Below are 16452 nucleotides of genomic sequence, written 5' to 3'. Positions count from 1 at the left end.
CGCCACTGATAAGGCTGCCTGACGGCTGACGTAGACCTAAAATTCAAATGCAACATTTTTGTATTCGAATGTGGATTTTTTTTGTTTTTATTCGACGAATATTCGAAATTCACATTTATTTTGATAGCCCTAATGCACATAGTTTATTAAAGAGATTTTTTAACTCAGTGAGTAACCAAAGCTGTGTCATGTTTGGTCCCCTCATTATCAGAGTTGGAGTCTTGATTTTTGTGGTTTTGGTCTTCAGACCGCTATAGACCACATAAAATATGCCTTGATCTGGGTCTCATTACTCAATGTCTTGGTTTGGGTCTTAAAACTTGAAGTAGTTCACTGAAAGTTCACCAAACTCAATTAGTCTTTGTTGGCTAAATTTGGCAAAAAGGTTCATTGTCAGTAGTGTAGTGAGGCATGAAGCACAGCTCACACAAAAACCATACAAGCAGGTTTCTGTTGGTCAACATGGCGAATCCACATAACCAACTTGAACCCATTATGAAATCTACAAGGGGAAACCTTTCGCCTTCATGCAAAATTCCCAGGCGTTTGGATTCCAATAGAAATGACTGCACTTTATAAAGGAAGGACCGCACTTCTAGTCGGGGTCTGGGTCTCAGACAAGACACAATTATCTATTTCCAAGGTACTAATGGTGATAATTAAGTCAGCCACTACTTGGCACTGTATTGCCGTACCCTTATGAAGAATTCAGAAGAAGGGCTAAGCAGCCCATTTACAAAATGTATTTATATTAGTAAATGAATGCTGCAATACATTTACCAATTTCTCAGTTCAGTTAATTGAAATAGACAAACTTTTTTTCTCAAGTCTTAAAGTAGTTCACCAAAAAAATTAAAATTCTGTCATTAATTACTCCCTAATTACTGCATTAATGACCCTCATGTCGTTCCAAACTCGTAAGACCTTCGTTCATATTCGGAACACAAATTAAGATATTTTTGATGAAGTCCGAGAGCTTTCTGACCCTGCATAGACAGCAATGCAATTTTAATTTTTGGGTGAACTATCTCTTTAAGGTATGTTTACACAACAACAATGTACTAAAAAACTGAAAAGTGTTACCTTGCATTTTTGAAAAGTTTCACATACAGATAACAAAGTTGTCAAAATGGTTCGCGTTCACACGGATTAGTAAAAACAACTAAAAAACGCCAGTAGTTGGCGATGTTGAGAAACACTATGTGCATATATGCATTTTACGCATCCCTATATACTGAATACGTAATAAGCATGCGCATGGCATCATTGTTTTCATAAATTTACGATTTTGTAGTTTACATCGAGACGATAATGGTATCTTTTACAAAAACCTGCACTTTGAAAGCTGTTTTCAAAAGTTTACGTTTTCAGGCCCCCAAAATGCTGTTGTCGTGTAAATGGACAATAAAAAATATACCTTTTTATAGTTGAAAACGGTGTAGTGTAATGCCCCTTAGTCTGGATGCAGGCCTTGAGAAGTCTAGTCTTAGTGTAGATCTGGATCTTAGTGGTTCTGGTATTGATCTGGATCTTAGTGGGTCTGGTATTTGTCTAGGTTTGGATCTTAGGGTTCTGGTTTTCGTCTGGATGGACTGGTATTGCTTTAGGGGGTCTGGTCTGGGTCTTAAAGCTCCATCTTGTAGACCATTCTTTTCAAAGACTCAAATAACTTCCACATGTGCTGTTGTCTCTGCACAAGTCCACGCGGACACAAAAACTAGGATGTGTGCGCAGACCTCGACAGACAGTACTGATGACAAAAATTATGTCACTCAAACAGTCTGTGAGCATGAGCGGAATGCGAACAAGGGAAGTATATTTTCAGCTTTAGTGGTTCTGCTATTGATCTGGATCTTAGGAGGTCTGGGCTGGGTAATTGGGGTGTGCTAGTGATGTAGGTATTAAAGTGGTCTGGTATTGTTCTGAGTCTTAAGGAGTCTGGTATTGATCGTAGTCTCACGGGTCTGGTATTGATCTTGGTCTCAGGGGGTCTGGTTTTGGTTTAGGTCTTAGTGGATCTGGGTTTGAGTCTAGAAGGTGGTGGTCTTAACTCCACTCAGACATATGCATTTTCCAAGTGCTCACAGTACTTCCAGAACGTGATTTTGTATCGCTCTTGACAGTCCTAAGTACAACACCCAATGGACTAGATATCGGCAGACTACTGGAAGAGTTTCCCTCTCAAAACAAAGACTATTGGGCTTTCTGGTAATTATGTGAAATGAACACTCTTAGACACCATTACAGTGTGGCGTCCATCCTGAAAAACTGTAGAGATACAATACAGGACACCCAACCAGAGACCATCGGCTCATTAGACCAGCACAATCCACCCAGAACGCCTGAGAAACTGAGGGACGGACCCGGTTACTGGTGCTTAAATCCACATAAACCTCATCGATCAGAAAGCAGGAGGAGATAGTCGAGTAACAAGCCTGAAATTCATTAGCACTCGGGCCATATGTTTACAGCACGCCTGTTATCTCCAACTCAGCAACACGGCATAACGAGCCTATCTCTAATTAAAGCAAGCTCATGCATGGAGCTGGAAGGCAGGAGGAAGTATATGATAGCGCCTCAGGGGTAGGATGTGTTTGTCCTCCCGAGACGGCCACATACACGCTGAAATACCTTCGCCTTACACCTCGGCACCAAGCCATTCTGAGCGAGATTTAATTGGTCAGCCCGTAACAGGCCAAGACAAAATTAAAGGCAACATCACGGGTGACTGCTCACCAATTACATCTTCCCACTGGCATGAAGTGGGAGCCATTTGGATATTGCTCTCATTGGCCCCTGCTTGTTCTCATTTGCAATACTGTGTTGGTAATTTAAATTGTTGTAGGCTGACCGCTGTATAAAAGTACTCAGTTGGGGAATGTTTTCAGATTCGTTTAAGGAGTTGACTAAGTCATTTATTTGAAGTTACACTAACACGGTGACTAAATCTAGCAGCCATTCCAAGGTTCAGAAGTTATGTAGCATGCAAAATCTGTCAAGTTCATGTCCAGGTCGTATTTCACACCAAATCACAAAGAAGTAGGAAATAATTTTGTGTAAATAAAATGAAGCCTACTTTAGAGCCATTCTAATGATGTATTATTACAATTATTTCAATGACAATTAAGCACATATTTCTCCACTCCAATTTTATTACAGTTACACCACAAATGTAATTGTAATTATGCTAACATGAAAAAAATGAAGAATTATTTAAACTGTAAATTATTTATACATCATGTTTGTTGTATAGTGATCATGATTTCTGCATAAATAAATAAATAAAGTTATGTAAAATTACTTTGATAATGAGAATCACTTCTGTGGAAAAAATAAAGATAGATAGATAGATAGATAGATAGATAGATAGATAGATAGATAGATAGATAGATAGATAGATAGATAGATAGATAGATAGATAGATAGATAGATAGATACACTCTCAGAAATAAAGGTACAGCAGCTGTCACTGGGGTGGTACCTTTTCAAAAGGTACTTATTTGAACCTAAAGGGTCCATTTTGGTACATTAAAGGTACATATTGGTTCTTAAAGTGTACATATTAGAACCTAATAGTTACAAAAGTGTACCTTTTGAAAAGGTACTGCCCCAGTGACAGCAGTTGTACCTTTATTTCTGAGAGCGTAGATAGATAGATTACAAACAGACAGACAGACGATAGACAGAAAGACAGACAGACAGACAGACAGACAGACAGACGATAGACAGACAGACGAAAGAAAGACCGATAGACAGACAGATAGACAGACGAAAGACAGACAGACAGACAGATAGATAGACAGACAGATGATAGATAGACAGAGAGACAGATAGATGATAGCTAGACAGAGAGACAGAGAGACAGATAGACAGACAGACAGATGAGAGATAGACAGGCAGACAGACAAACAAACAGACAGACGACAGACAGACAGATAGATACACATACAGACAGATAGACAGACCAAATAAACGAACGAACAAACAAATGACAGACAGACAGACAGATAAATACAGAAAGACTATTTGGGATTGCTGACATCAATTTAAGTATGTCTTTAGAGGGCAGAGTTTTGGAGAGAGGGTGTGTGGTTGAAGTTACCAAAACGCTTCCAGCACCTTAAATGGCGCTACCATAGTAATGCCTGTGATCCCGCTAACAACCAATACAGACATGAACATTTTTACACATACACTATATTCAACAGACCCCAAGAGATTTTAGTAAGTGCAAGATTCATGTTTTGCCTGCGATTCAAAGCCACAACTTTGCCCAACATATTTAAAGCTAACTCTTGAGCTAAATCCCTGAGCACTGAGGTTTGTCACCACCACAGCAATGCAAGAACACAAGCAAGTCCAATGAAACCACATGCAAACAATGAGCATGTGCATTAGCTTACAGTATGAGTCTGGCCTCACACTGCACCTAAGTGGCTTGACCTCAGCTCACCCACATGCACAGGTGAGCGGACGGCAGTTATATCACCCTCCAGCTGGCAAAGGTCTTGTCAGGCCTGCCGCTGGTACTCGCCTGGAGGCCAGACAGACAGACAGACAGACAGACGATAGATAGACAGACAGACAGACAGACGATAGACAGACAGACAGACAGATAGATAGATAGATAGATAGATAGATAGATAGATAGATAGATAGATAGATAGATAGATAGATAGATAGATAGATAGATAGATAGATAGATAGATAGATAGATACAGTTTTAAGAAACTTTCTATATTGTTTATTTAGATGACGCATACAACTAGTTATCATAGTTTTATTTTAGTAATAATACATGATATTTTGGAGAATGCTATAATTATCATTAAACATTTTTGCAAAATGTATTTTTGCCCTTGAAGTACTATATGAATGATTGCACAAAGCTAACACATATGTTCTTTTCTTCATTTTTCCAGATGTGTAAGCTTCATTCCTGTGGAGAAAAAAATGAGGAGTCTTCTATTTCTATTTTGCACATGTTAATAGATATCGTGCATTGATAATTTAATTCAAATTCTTTTTCTCACAAAAGAAAAAAAGACCTAGAAAGATTAATACACGCTGACATTTACAAAAGGAAGACAAAAGAACAATAAAACATTTCAACATCTCTGACGATGACAGACCAGACGCAGACACAGGAACCGAACCCCAGGGGAGCAAAAGATTTGGGGACACGAGACTCACCTGCCTGGCAGCACAAGAAGAAATCAAACAAACAAAACAAAACAAAATGCATCCACCTCATTTTCATTTGTCACAAGATTTTTCAGCCCACTTCGATTCTTCAAACTGTTCCAAGGACAGAAAAAGCTAATTTTGTGTAACATCGATTTCCACGACATACAGCTAACTCATCATGCCAAAGACTTGGACTGTTTTTCTTTTTTTCCCCATGATCCCTAGCTTCCCCAAACCTGTGTCTGTAAGGGATTGAAACTGGCAGTACGAAATCTTCACGAGCTTCAAAGACTGAAGAGTAACACATTTATTTTGAAGGCCATCATTTGATATCTGTTGTATTCTTTTTGTTTACCGCTTTTTCGTTTATCATTTTTTTGGCCCCTGGACACAGAGAAGTTGAAACTGTAAATAACAAATTGGTTTGGACTGTTCTGGACCGCCTTTTGTAACAGGAAGAACAACGTGTCGTGTCAGACCATCTGAAGATTAAGCACCGTTCTGAAACATCTTTTCATTCTTTGCCTATTTGCCTTTCACCATCAGTTTTTGCAGACTTTTCTAGTAAATATCACAGTTTAATACTACCTTCTTCAAGACATATCGTTTGGCTTTGTTATCATTGAATAAAATATAATTTTAGAACCTTAGAACCTTTTTGTTTATTTGTTTGTGGTTTGCCTTTTTCTTCTTTCTCTTTCTTTTCAAACCTTCATAATTGCTCAATTCTCCTTGATCATATTTTGTAAACTATGCTATGTATCTTTAACATGAGAAAAGTTTATTATTTAATAATGTATGTATTAGCTTTAGATTCTTGTAACCTGTATCTGGGTTCTTTTTATAGATGTATATAAAATGAGAAGTTGTTCATTAAATGTGACCATTTCACAATGAGTAGAACCTGTCAGTCTTTTTGTTCATGTCTATCGTTGATCGTGTTGCATTTCTCAACTGGTTTAATACTGGCGATCCAACACAATACCAAAATTCTTTACAAAATAGTCCTTAAAACCTGTATTTAACGAAGTCTGGGTAATATTTTGCATAGTTTTGTTTGTGGATTTTGAGGATGTTGACCAATGTTATCTAACTTTTATCAAGGGACAAATTAATTTGTTGAAAAATAGCATAACATTTGGCATTTTTTCACCAGCCAACCGCAGGGCCTACCAGAACCAACTCGATTGCATGAGAAAACATAACTATTTTACAAGGTACCGATTTTATATGGATTCAATCTTTTGAATAACAGTAAGCATGAAGGGCCACTCCTAAACCCAACTATAAGTAGAAGCAAGCAAACATGAAAATGTATGAGTTATGCCTGGTTCAGACTACACGATTTTAGTCCAATTTTGCCACGATTTGCTTGACGTAGCGTGTCGTGGGGATTCATAAACGACAATGGGATTCAGGACGCAAGATTCCATCGTTTCAACTCGTGTAGTGTGTCATAGTGGACGACAACCGATTCCGCGTCTGCGATGCTTCACGACAGAAAGACTAGCATGTTTAATTTTTTTTCCGTCGTCCATGACGAGTTCTGTCACATTGGTGACGTTGACCAATAGCAGCACAGAAGCTCTTTCATACAAAGGTTTCAAACATGGCGAAACTAAATAATTATGAGATGGAGGAAAGGTTCGTGGAGCTGTGACAACAGTACTCCGGCCTGTATGATGTGTCATCGAGGGACTACCACGGCAGAACAAAGAAAGGTAAATGCTGGCGAACTATAGCGGAAGCGCTTCAACAATGTTTACACTCTTGTTTTCGGAAGTCAGTCGCTAGTTCCGCCTTCTTGATGACATCATGAACATCATGAACGGTCGGGAAGCAACGTGTAGTCTGACGTGTTTCTTGTCCACGACACGACAAGATTTTATGAGTCAAAATCGTGTAATCTGACACAGTGACTATCGTGACCGATAAAAATACTGTGTAGTCTGAACCCGGCACAAGGCTATACAAATTTGCAACCAAAATAAAATATTAACAAACTGTCATAAGTGTTTTGAAAAGACGACCCACCAGTTGAGAAGCACTGATCTAGTATAAGCCACCCTTCTGACTATTGGATAAAGAATCTTGATAAATGTTTTCCTTTGACTGTGAGCTAACACTGGAAGATGAGGTTGAAGAAGATTACAGATTATGGCATTTGGAACGTTCAATTAAAGCATCCTGTGTCTCTGCAAAACATCCATAAAACCATAAAACACTCTGCAGTCATTTATATAAATGGCTCATGGTACTTTATTTTTTTCTTCATATCTTTTTTGTAGGCTGTCATTTGTGTTTATGCACACTTGCAAATACCATTCTGTTAAAGTAGTAGTTTAGCACAAAAAGGAAATTTGAATCATTTACTCACCGTTTCAAACCCATGACCTTTCTTCTAATAAAACAAGTGCTATATTCCAAGTCTTCTGAAGCCATACAAGAGGTTGCTGTAAGGAGACGAATATCTCCTGTCGGCTCTGAAATGAATTATAAGCTACATTCAGATGTCAGTGTTTGGGATTGACGACCACATTTACTTACAGGTGTGAGTATCGAAAGGTCCTGTTCACAAGAAGTATTGTCTGCCTATGCAACCATAGTGACGTGACATGACATGTGGCATGTGAAGTATGGTGACCCATACTCGGAATTAGTGCTCTGCATTTAACCCATCCAAAGTGCACACACACACAGCAGTGAACACACACACACAGCAGTGAACACACACCCGGAGCAGTGGGCAGCCATTTATGCTGCGGCACCCGGGGAGCAGTTGAGGGTTCGGTGCCTTGCTCAAGGGTCAGTCGTGGTATTGAAGGTGGAAGAGAGCGCTGTACCTACAATCCCTGTTTGTACGAGACTCGAACCCGCAACCTTCGGGTTACAAGGCCGACTCTCTAACCACAACTTCCCCATAGTGACAGTTTACTAAATAAACTCAGTTTACTCTGAAGTAATATCAGAGATGGTCAACCCTCATTAAACTGTAATGTCTCATCACATTATCAATTATAAGTGTCCAACTGAGATGTGAGTTAATTGGTCAAAACTTTTATATTACTGTAGATATCCGACCACAAAACTGACGGAAGCAGCTCCAGTGGAAACAGTGACTGCATGCAGCTCGATTCTACAAACCCTGTCTCCACCAAGAAAGAAAGAACGAAAGAAAGAAAGAAAGAAAGAAAGAAAGAAAGAAAGAAAGAAAGAAAGAAAGAAAGAAAGAAAGAAAGAAAGAAAGGACGAAAGAAAGAAAGAAGGAAGGAAGGAATGAGGAGGAGGGAGGGAGGGAGGGAGGGAGAGAGAAAAAGAAAGAAAGGAAGAAAGAAAGAAAGAAAGAAAAAGGAAGGAAGGACGAAAGAAAGAAAGAAGGAAGGAAGGAAGGACGAAATAAAGAAAGAAGGAAGGAAGGAGGAGGAGGAAGGGAGGGAGAGAGAAAAAGAAAGGAAGAAAGAAAGAAAGAAAGAAAGAAAGAAGGAAGGAATGAGGAGGAGGGAGGGAGGGAGGGAGGGAGAGAGAAAAAGAAAGAAAGAAAGAAAGAGAAGGAAGGAAGGAGGGAGAGAGAAAAAGAAATGAAGGAAGAAAGAAAGAAAGAAAGAAAGAAAGAAAGAAAGAGGAAGGAAGGGAGGAGGAGGGAGGGAGGGAGAGAGAAAAAGAAAGAAAGGAAGAAAGAAAGAAAGAAAGAAAAAGGAAGGAAGGACGAAAGAAAGAAAGAAGGAAGGAAGGAAGGACGAAATAAAGAAAGAAGGAAGGAAGGAGGAGGAGGAAGGGAGGGAGAGAGAAAAAGAAAGAAAGGAAGAAAGAAAGAAAGAAAGAAAGAAAGAAAGGAGCAGGGAGGGAGGGAGAGAGAAAAAGAAAGAAAGGAAGAAAGAAAGAAAGAAAGAAAAAGGAAGGAAGGGCGAAAGAAAGAAAGAAGGAAGGAAGGAAGGACGAAATAAAGAAAGAAGGAAGGAAGGAGGAGGAGGAAGGGAGGGAGAGAGAAAAAGAAAGAAAGAAAGAAAGAAAGAAAATATAAATAATAAAAATAGTTGTGATTTTGAGTTAACATTTTACAATTCTGCTTTGTTTTTCTCAGAATTGCAAATATATATCACACAATTCAGACGAAAGAAAGAAAGAAAGAAAGAAAGAAAGAAAGAAAGAAAGAAAGAAAGAAAGAAAGAAAGAAAGAAAGAAAGAAAGAAAGAAAGAAAGAAAGAAAGAAAGAAAGAAAGAAAGAAAGAAAGAAAGAAAGAAAGAAAGAAAGAAAGAAAGAAAGAAAGAAAGAAAGAAAGAAAGAAAGAAAGAAAGAAAGAAAGAAAGAAAGAAAGAAAGAAAGAAAGAAAGAAAGAAAGAAAGAAAGAAAGAAAGAAAGAAAGAAAGAAAGAAAGAAAGAAAGGAGGAGGGAGGGAGGGAGAGAGAAAAAGAAAGAAAGAAAGAAAGAAAGAAAGAAAGAAAGAAAGAAAGAAAGAAAGAAAAAGGAAGGAAGGACGAAATAAAGAAAGAAGGAAAGAAAGTGGAGGAGGAGGAAGGGAGGGAGAGAGAAAAAGAAAGAAAGAAAGAAAGAAAGAAAGAAAATATAAATAATAAAAATAGTTGTGATTTTGAGTTAACATTTTACAATTCTGCTTTGTTTTTCTCAGAATTGCAAATATATATCACACAATTCAGACTTTTTTTTTGAAACTGAGTTTATAATAGTTCTAACTTTATTTCTCACCAATTTAAGTGAGCAGTTTAAAAATTGAAAGAGAACACATTTGTGACTTTAGAAGATATAGTAGTTTATATCTCTCAGTTCTGCCCTTTTTTTTTCCAAAATTGAAAGTTTTAATTTTACACTACAACCTTTTATTTTCCCCCAGAATTGTAAGTTCATATTTCTCAATTGAGACGTTTTTTTCCTCAGAATTGCACTTACAATTATCTAACAATTCAATTTTTTTTTTTTAGAATTGCGAGATTATAATGTAGCTCCGACTTTCTCGCTAATACGAATTTATATCTCGCAATTCTGAGTTCATTTTGCATCTTGGAAATTATCCAATTGTTAATGGTTATCCAATAATTGACAAGAAATGCAAGTTTTATATCTCACAATTTGGATGTGAGCAGACTCTCCTATGGAAGCCCGTTTCCGCCACTGCATAACAAATAAAAAGGTAATTGCGACTTTTTATCTCACAATTCTGACTTTTTTTCTAAGAACTGCGTGATACAAACTCGCAATTGCAAGTTAAAAAGTCATAATTGTGAGATATAAACTCGCAATTCTGAGAAATAAAGTCATAATTGCATGATATATAAACGCGCAATTCCGAGACATAAAGTCGCAATTCTGAGAAATAAAGTCAGAACTGCGAGATATAAACAATTCAGACTTTTTTTTTCTCTGCGCGTTTTAAAGTCAGAATTGTAAAATATAAACTCGCAATTCTGAGAACATCCCCCCCCCTCAAAATTGGACTTTAACTCGCAATTCTGACTGTATAACTCACAATTGCGAGTTTATGTCGTTTCCGATATATAAATATGTAAAAAAAATAATTCAGAGTTGTGAGATAAAAAGTCGCAATAACCTTTTTTTTTTTTATTCAGTGGCGGAAACGGGCTTCCATACTCTCACTAACAGACAGCTAGTTGCCCAGTCTGGTTCAGTTCATACAGCAGGGCTTCGCTGAAAATACGGTTACGAGCCCTGAAAATGTATGGATGTGAGCTTGATTATAGAATGCGGTCGTTACTCCCATAAAATGTGTGAATTTAACCATATTTTGGACTCAAATACAGGACTGGTGGCCATATACTGCTCTGTGAACATAACCAACACAGAACCAAGCAGCACTGATTCCAACATGCCTCAGCATTGCAATGGTGCCACATTTGGGGGAAGACATTTTACCTTTTATCTTTGTGTTCCAAAGAAGAAATGAGATCATGCAGGTTTGGAACAGCAAATGACAATTTCAAGTAAATGATAACAGACGTTTCATTTTGGGTGAACTATTCCGTTAAGAGAAAAGAACATTTCCTTATTGTATTTTCTTTCATATTTTTTTTTGAAACTGAGTTTATAATAGTTCTAACTTTATTTCTCACCAATTTAAGTGAGCAGTTTAAAAATTGAAAGAGAACACATTTGTGACTTTAGAAGATATAGTAGTTTATATCTCTCAGTTCTGCCCTTTTTTTTTCCAAAATTGAAAGTTTTAATTTTACACTACAACCTTTTATTTTCCCCCAGAATTGTAAGTTCATATTTCTCAATTGAGACGTTTTTTTCCTCAGAATTGCACTTTTATATCTAACAATTCAATTTTTTTTTTTTAGAATTGCGAGATTATAATGTAGCTCCGACTTTCTCGCTAATACGAATTTATATCTCGCAATTCTGAGTTCATTTTGCATCTTGGAAATTATCCAATTGTTAATGGTTATCCAATAATTGACAAGAAATGCAAGTTTTATATCTCACAATTTGGATGTGAGCAGACTCTCCTATGGAAGCCCGTTTCCGCCACTGCATAACAAATAAAAAGGTAATTGCGACTTTTTATCTCACAATTCTGACTTTTTTTCTAAGAACTGCGTGATACAAACTCGCAATTGCAAGTTAAAAAGTCATAATTGTGAGATATAAACTCGCAATTCTGAGAAATAAAGTCATAATTGCATGATATATAAACGCGCAATTCCGAGACATAAAGTCGCAATTCTGAGAAATAAAGTCAGAACTGCGAGATATAAACAATTCAGACTTTTTTTTTCTCTGCGCGTTTTAAAGTCAGAATTGTAAAATATAAACTCGCAATTCTGAGAACATCCCCCCCCCTCAAAATTGGACTTTAACTCGCAATTCTGACTGTATAACTCACAATTGCGAGTTTATGTCGTTTCCGATATATAAATATGTAAAAAAAATAATTCAGAGTTGTGAGATAAAAAGTCGCAATAACCTTTTTTTTTTTTATTCAGTGGCGGAAACGGGCTTCCATACTCTCACTAACAGACAGCTAGTTGCCCAGTCTGGTTCAGTTCATACAGCAGGGCTTCGCTGAAAATACGGTTACGAGCCCTGAAAATGTATGGATGTGAGCTTGATTATAGAATGCGGTCGTTACTCCCATAAAATGTGTGAATTTAACCATATTTTGGACTCAAATACAGGACTGGTGGCCATATACTGCTCTGTGAACATAACCAACACAGAACCAAGCAGCACTGATTCCAACATGCCTCAGCATTGCAATGGTGCCACATTTGGGGGAAGACATTTTACCTTTTATCTTTGTGTTCCAAAGAAGAAATGAGATCATGCAGGTTTGGAACAGCAAATGACAATTTCAAGTAAATGATAACAGACGTTTCATTTTGGGTGAACTATTCCGTTAAGAGAAAAGAACATTTCCTTATTGTATTTTCTTTCATATTTCCTTCAAGTGATATGTGAGTTACTACAGTATGTCAGGGAGAACCTTAACTCTCCTTCAAGCATCAATCTCTCTGTCTGTACACCCGGAGGCACACTGTTGACTTACCCTTCACTTAAAGTCTTCTAAAGTCCAGACTCAAAACCCCTTATTAGCTGGTGAGGGAGAGGAGAAACTTAGAGGAAAATCAATGGCTCACAGGCTCGCGGTCTCCAACGGCCGTCTAGCCAGGCATTACGATGACTGATCGGCCATGCAAGGCCTGTAGCGTTCAGGGGGAGAGGCTGAGTTAGTTATGGGGGCTAGATCTGAGTTATCTGATGGACAGCTGCCAGCCTGGGATATTATGGAGCTTTTTTGGCTTTTTTAAGCACGCCGCTCGGTTCGCACAGAAGCACGTCTTTGACACAGCTGGTGCTCGTGGGGCTCACCGTTGGCATCTTGATTGGCAGATGAACTAGCACTGATTTGTTGTAAACGAGTTGAATCAAGATGTCTGCGAAGTGGATAGAAATGATTTATATTTTTAGAGAGAGGTTGCACAGAGGCTGTGCACAAACCTTAGCAATTTTAACAATGTTTTCGCTCTCGACAAAGAAGCATTTTCATCATCACAGACCTGCCTGTTTCAGTTTCAATGTAAAATCCGAGTCAGTTTGCAACTGAATTCCAACGAGGCATGTATTTACAAGTTATTCCTACAGCGTTACACATCTTGTAATACGTTAATTCTTATTTATTCATGTTAACTCAAAACACACAACTGATGTTATATAGTACATGGCATTATAATCTGTTAACATGAAACTGAATTCTTAAACAGTTTGTGAATCTGGATATCTAATGGGAGAAAAGAATAGTGCGGGACTTTATTTTATTTATCTGGAATTGACTGGATTGTGAAAAATGGATGTTGGAAGCTGAAGGCGAAGACCACTCTTGAGAACCTCTGGGAAACCTCTGTGAGAAACCAAGCAAAGATGTTCCAATGGCAAAGTTTGATCAAACTACATTTTTGATGAAAGGTATTAAAAACAAACATTCTTTTGTCTTGCCCTCAATATACCTGTTTGCCATTGTCAGAACCTTGCATGTTTTTATGACCACACCTTTAAATAAAAGCTTTGCAGATGGATCCTCACGTGTCGTTCGCCCCGTAACATACAAATCTAGATTAAATCTAAATTTTTCTTCTTTGCAAGGTATACTTGGAGGCAGTGTTGGGGGTAGCACATTACACGTATCACGGAGTCAGATTAATTTTCTCAAGTAAATATTTACTTTTAAATCTACAACAAAATATCTGAGTTACTTTTTCAAATGCATAACGTGAGCTACTGTACTTTGTTTTCGCATTTATTCACTGACAGCTCTCTTGTCCCGTGCACTTCCTTCAGCCTGAGGTTTATTAATTTCACTTTTCTTGTGAAAGGGCTTTTACAGTCACCACAAATGACATCCTTTTTTTTGTTGTTATTAAAAAAACACATAGCAAGCCCAGCCCAGGTGATAAAAAGTAATGCATTGCTTTTCATAAAGAGCAACTTAGTAATGCAATTCATTACTTTTTTGGGGGGATAATGCAATAGTGTAATGCATTACTTACAGGTATACAGTTAGTTTACAAGTTACCTACTGTACCTCTAGCCCACTCATTAGTTTATGAAAGTATACACTGAAGTGTACTCTCAGACAAAGACTGGCATGGAAGAGACAAAATTGTTGAGTAAAGTCATTATTTTTGTTTTCTTTGCCCACAAAAAGTTTTCTTGCAGCTTCATAAAATTACGGTTGAAATGATGTCACATGGACTGTTTAATGATGTCCTTACTACCTTTCTGGGCCTTGAATGTTCCAGTTGCATTGCTGTCTATAAAGGGTCAGAAAGCTCTCAGATTTCATCAAAAATATCTTAATTTGTGTTCCGAAGATGAATAAAGGTCTTGCAGGGTTTGGAACGACATGAGGGTGAGCAATTAATGACAGAATTTTCATTTTTGGGTGAACTAACCCTTTTGAGCATGACATCTGGTGCTTTTTTGTTGTTGCCAGCCACTTCATTAGACACCGTGCATCACATGGTTAAGGTATAAGCAGTATGGGTGCACTCTGTCTACACCATTATATTAATGTACACAAAACATAATTTGCCTTTAAATGCAATATCATGATCAGAATGCTGTATCTTCTCTTTAAATTACCACATTTTTCAATCAGTTTTTCGTGTGTCAAATGCTGAAAGTACTCAAGCTACACCAGTCTGCTATTTTGACATCCTTTGTCAGACCTAAAGTTTAAGCCTCCGACAGTGCATTGGAGAAAATCAATAGACCATTGCATGCCTGTCTGCACCTCGGCCCGTCTAATGTCAACCTCAACCTTTCAGAGGCACTAACTATATGAATGACACCTAATAACTGCAGGGCAAATTCAGTTTTGCCCCTCCCTCTGTCTCCAGTAAGTTTGGGAATCCTGACGCAGATACAATCTCAATCTCCAGGGATAATCTCCAGACTGATCTTTAAAGTTTCCTGCTCAGCACTGCGTGGCGTATCTACTCATGGAATAGATATAATATTTACTTAGAGTAAATGTTAAATAAATCTCCATTTTAATATGTTTTGGATGAGTTCAGTAAGTTTGTAGGCAGCAAAAGTTGACATTTAGATTTACGAATTAAGATTTGAAGTTTGAACCCACTAAGACTTCTATTACTGCCTTTTTAATCAAACTTCAATCACTTTGAACTCAATCTCTGTTGTTTCTAAAACTCTGGAAATATAACTGAAAACAATATTGTTATAAGACAAATGAATGGAAATGGAAAGATTTTTTTTTTTACAATTTAAGAGGAATGTGTGACCAAGTAATGTTGCAAACTAATGCAGATTATACATACTGTGTGTGTGTGTGTAAATAATTTTTTATTTAGTCATTTATTTGTAATGCCAAAGCTCAAAAAATGTAATAAATTTAATGCCAAAGATCTAAATAAATACTCTGTAGTAAAAGTATAGAAAGTTAATAAATTGCCAGTTTTTTTTTTACTAATTTAGAAGACGCTTTTTAAAGTGACCTTAAAATAACGAGAATTTGTGTAGCAAAACCAAAGACAAGATTTTTTAAGCAGTAAATGCAATAACACTTTATTATTGACTACATACAATTCATGGTTATCGACTACATACAATTCTTTATATTTGAAAGCTAAATGTCAAATGGATTTGATTATAGAAATATCAAAAGATTTGATGTACTGCTTCTCTGAAACTGAAAATGTTCCCCGCTTTTTAAAACGCAACAGGCTTGTTCGAAATAGTGTGGGTTTTGCATAAATTATTGCCTGAAGTGGGCCACAAACAAACTCTAATGAAGAACTTTATGTGACTTTGTCATGGATCCTTGAATGCCTGACTGCTGGAGACTTTCATCTGGCAGATGACGGAGCAGCAGGTACACCCTCATAAACGCTGTGCCCATCTGAAACCTCTTTTTCATGCAGAGCCAACTGTTGGATATATTTCTCTTTCAGTGCTGGGTGTTTAGTGGGGGTGTGATTCTTCTAATTGTTGATCTTCATTTGACAGTGTTTGTAGTACATTTCATGCTTGTTTTAAATCTTTTGAAAACTAGTACTGTGTGCAGTATGCAACTGTCATTACCCAGAAGGCATTAAGTGGCTAGCAGGAACTTTAATAAGACGGCTCATATGCACTGCCCTAAAAAGATGATTACGACACATTTAAAAACCTCTGTGGCATTACATAACGAAATATCAAACACGGTATTATCTTCAACAAATGATTATAGATATTTTCTCAGTTCTAACTGCACTGTGCATGCCAGTTTC

General features: G+C 37.4%; 1 protein-coding gene across 1 annotated transcript in view; it reads left to right on the top strand.

Annotated features, from left to right (window-relative positions):
* LOC107554853 (ciliary neurotrophic factor receptor subunit alpha-like) overlaps window positions 1-5828 on the top strand; it is a 186033-nt gene extending 180205 nt beyond the window's left edge. The window contains exon 9 of the mRNA XM_016237493.1: window positions 4923-5828. Coding sequence (XP_016092979.1) covers window position 4923 — 1 coding nt within the window. The 3' untranslated portion in view covers window positions 4924-5828. The remainder of the gene's footprint in view (window positions 1-4922) is intronic.
* The last annotated feature ends 10624 nt before the right edge of the window (window positions 5829-16452 follow it).

This window comes from Sinocyclocheilus grahami, unplaced genomic scaffold (genome assembly GCF_001515645.1).
Source record: "Sinocyclocheilus grahami isolate Dianchi unplaced genomic scaffold, SAMN03320097.WGS_v1.1 scaffold516.1, whole genome shotgun sequence".
NCBI lineage: Eukaryota > Metazoa > Chordata > Actinopteri > Cypriniformes > Cyprinidae > Sinocyclocheilus > Sinocyclocheilus grahami.
Note: the sequence above shows the minus strand (reverse complement) of the source record. Positions and strands in the feature narration are given on the sequence as shown.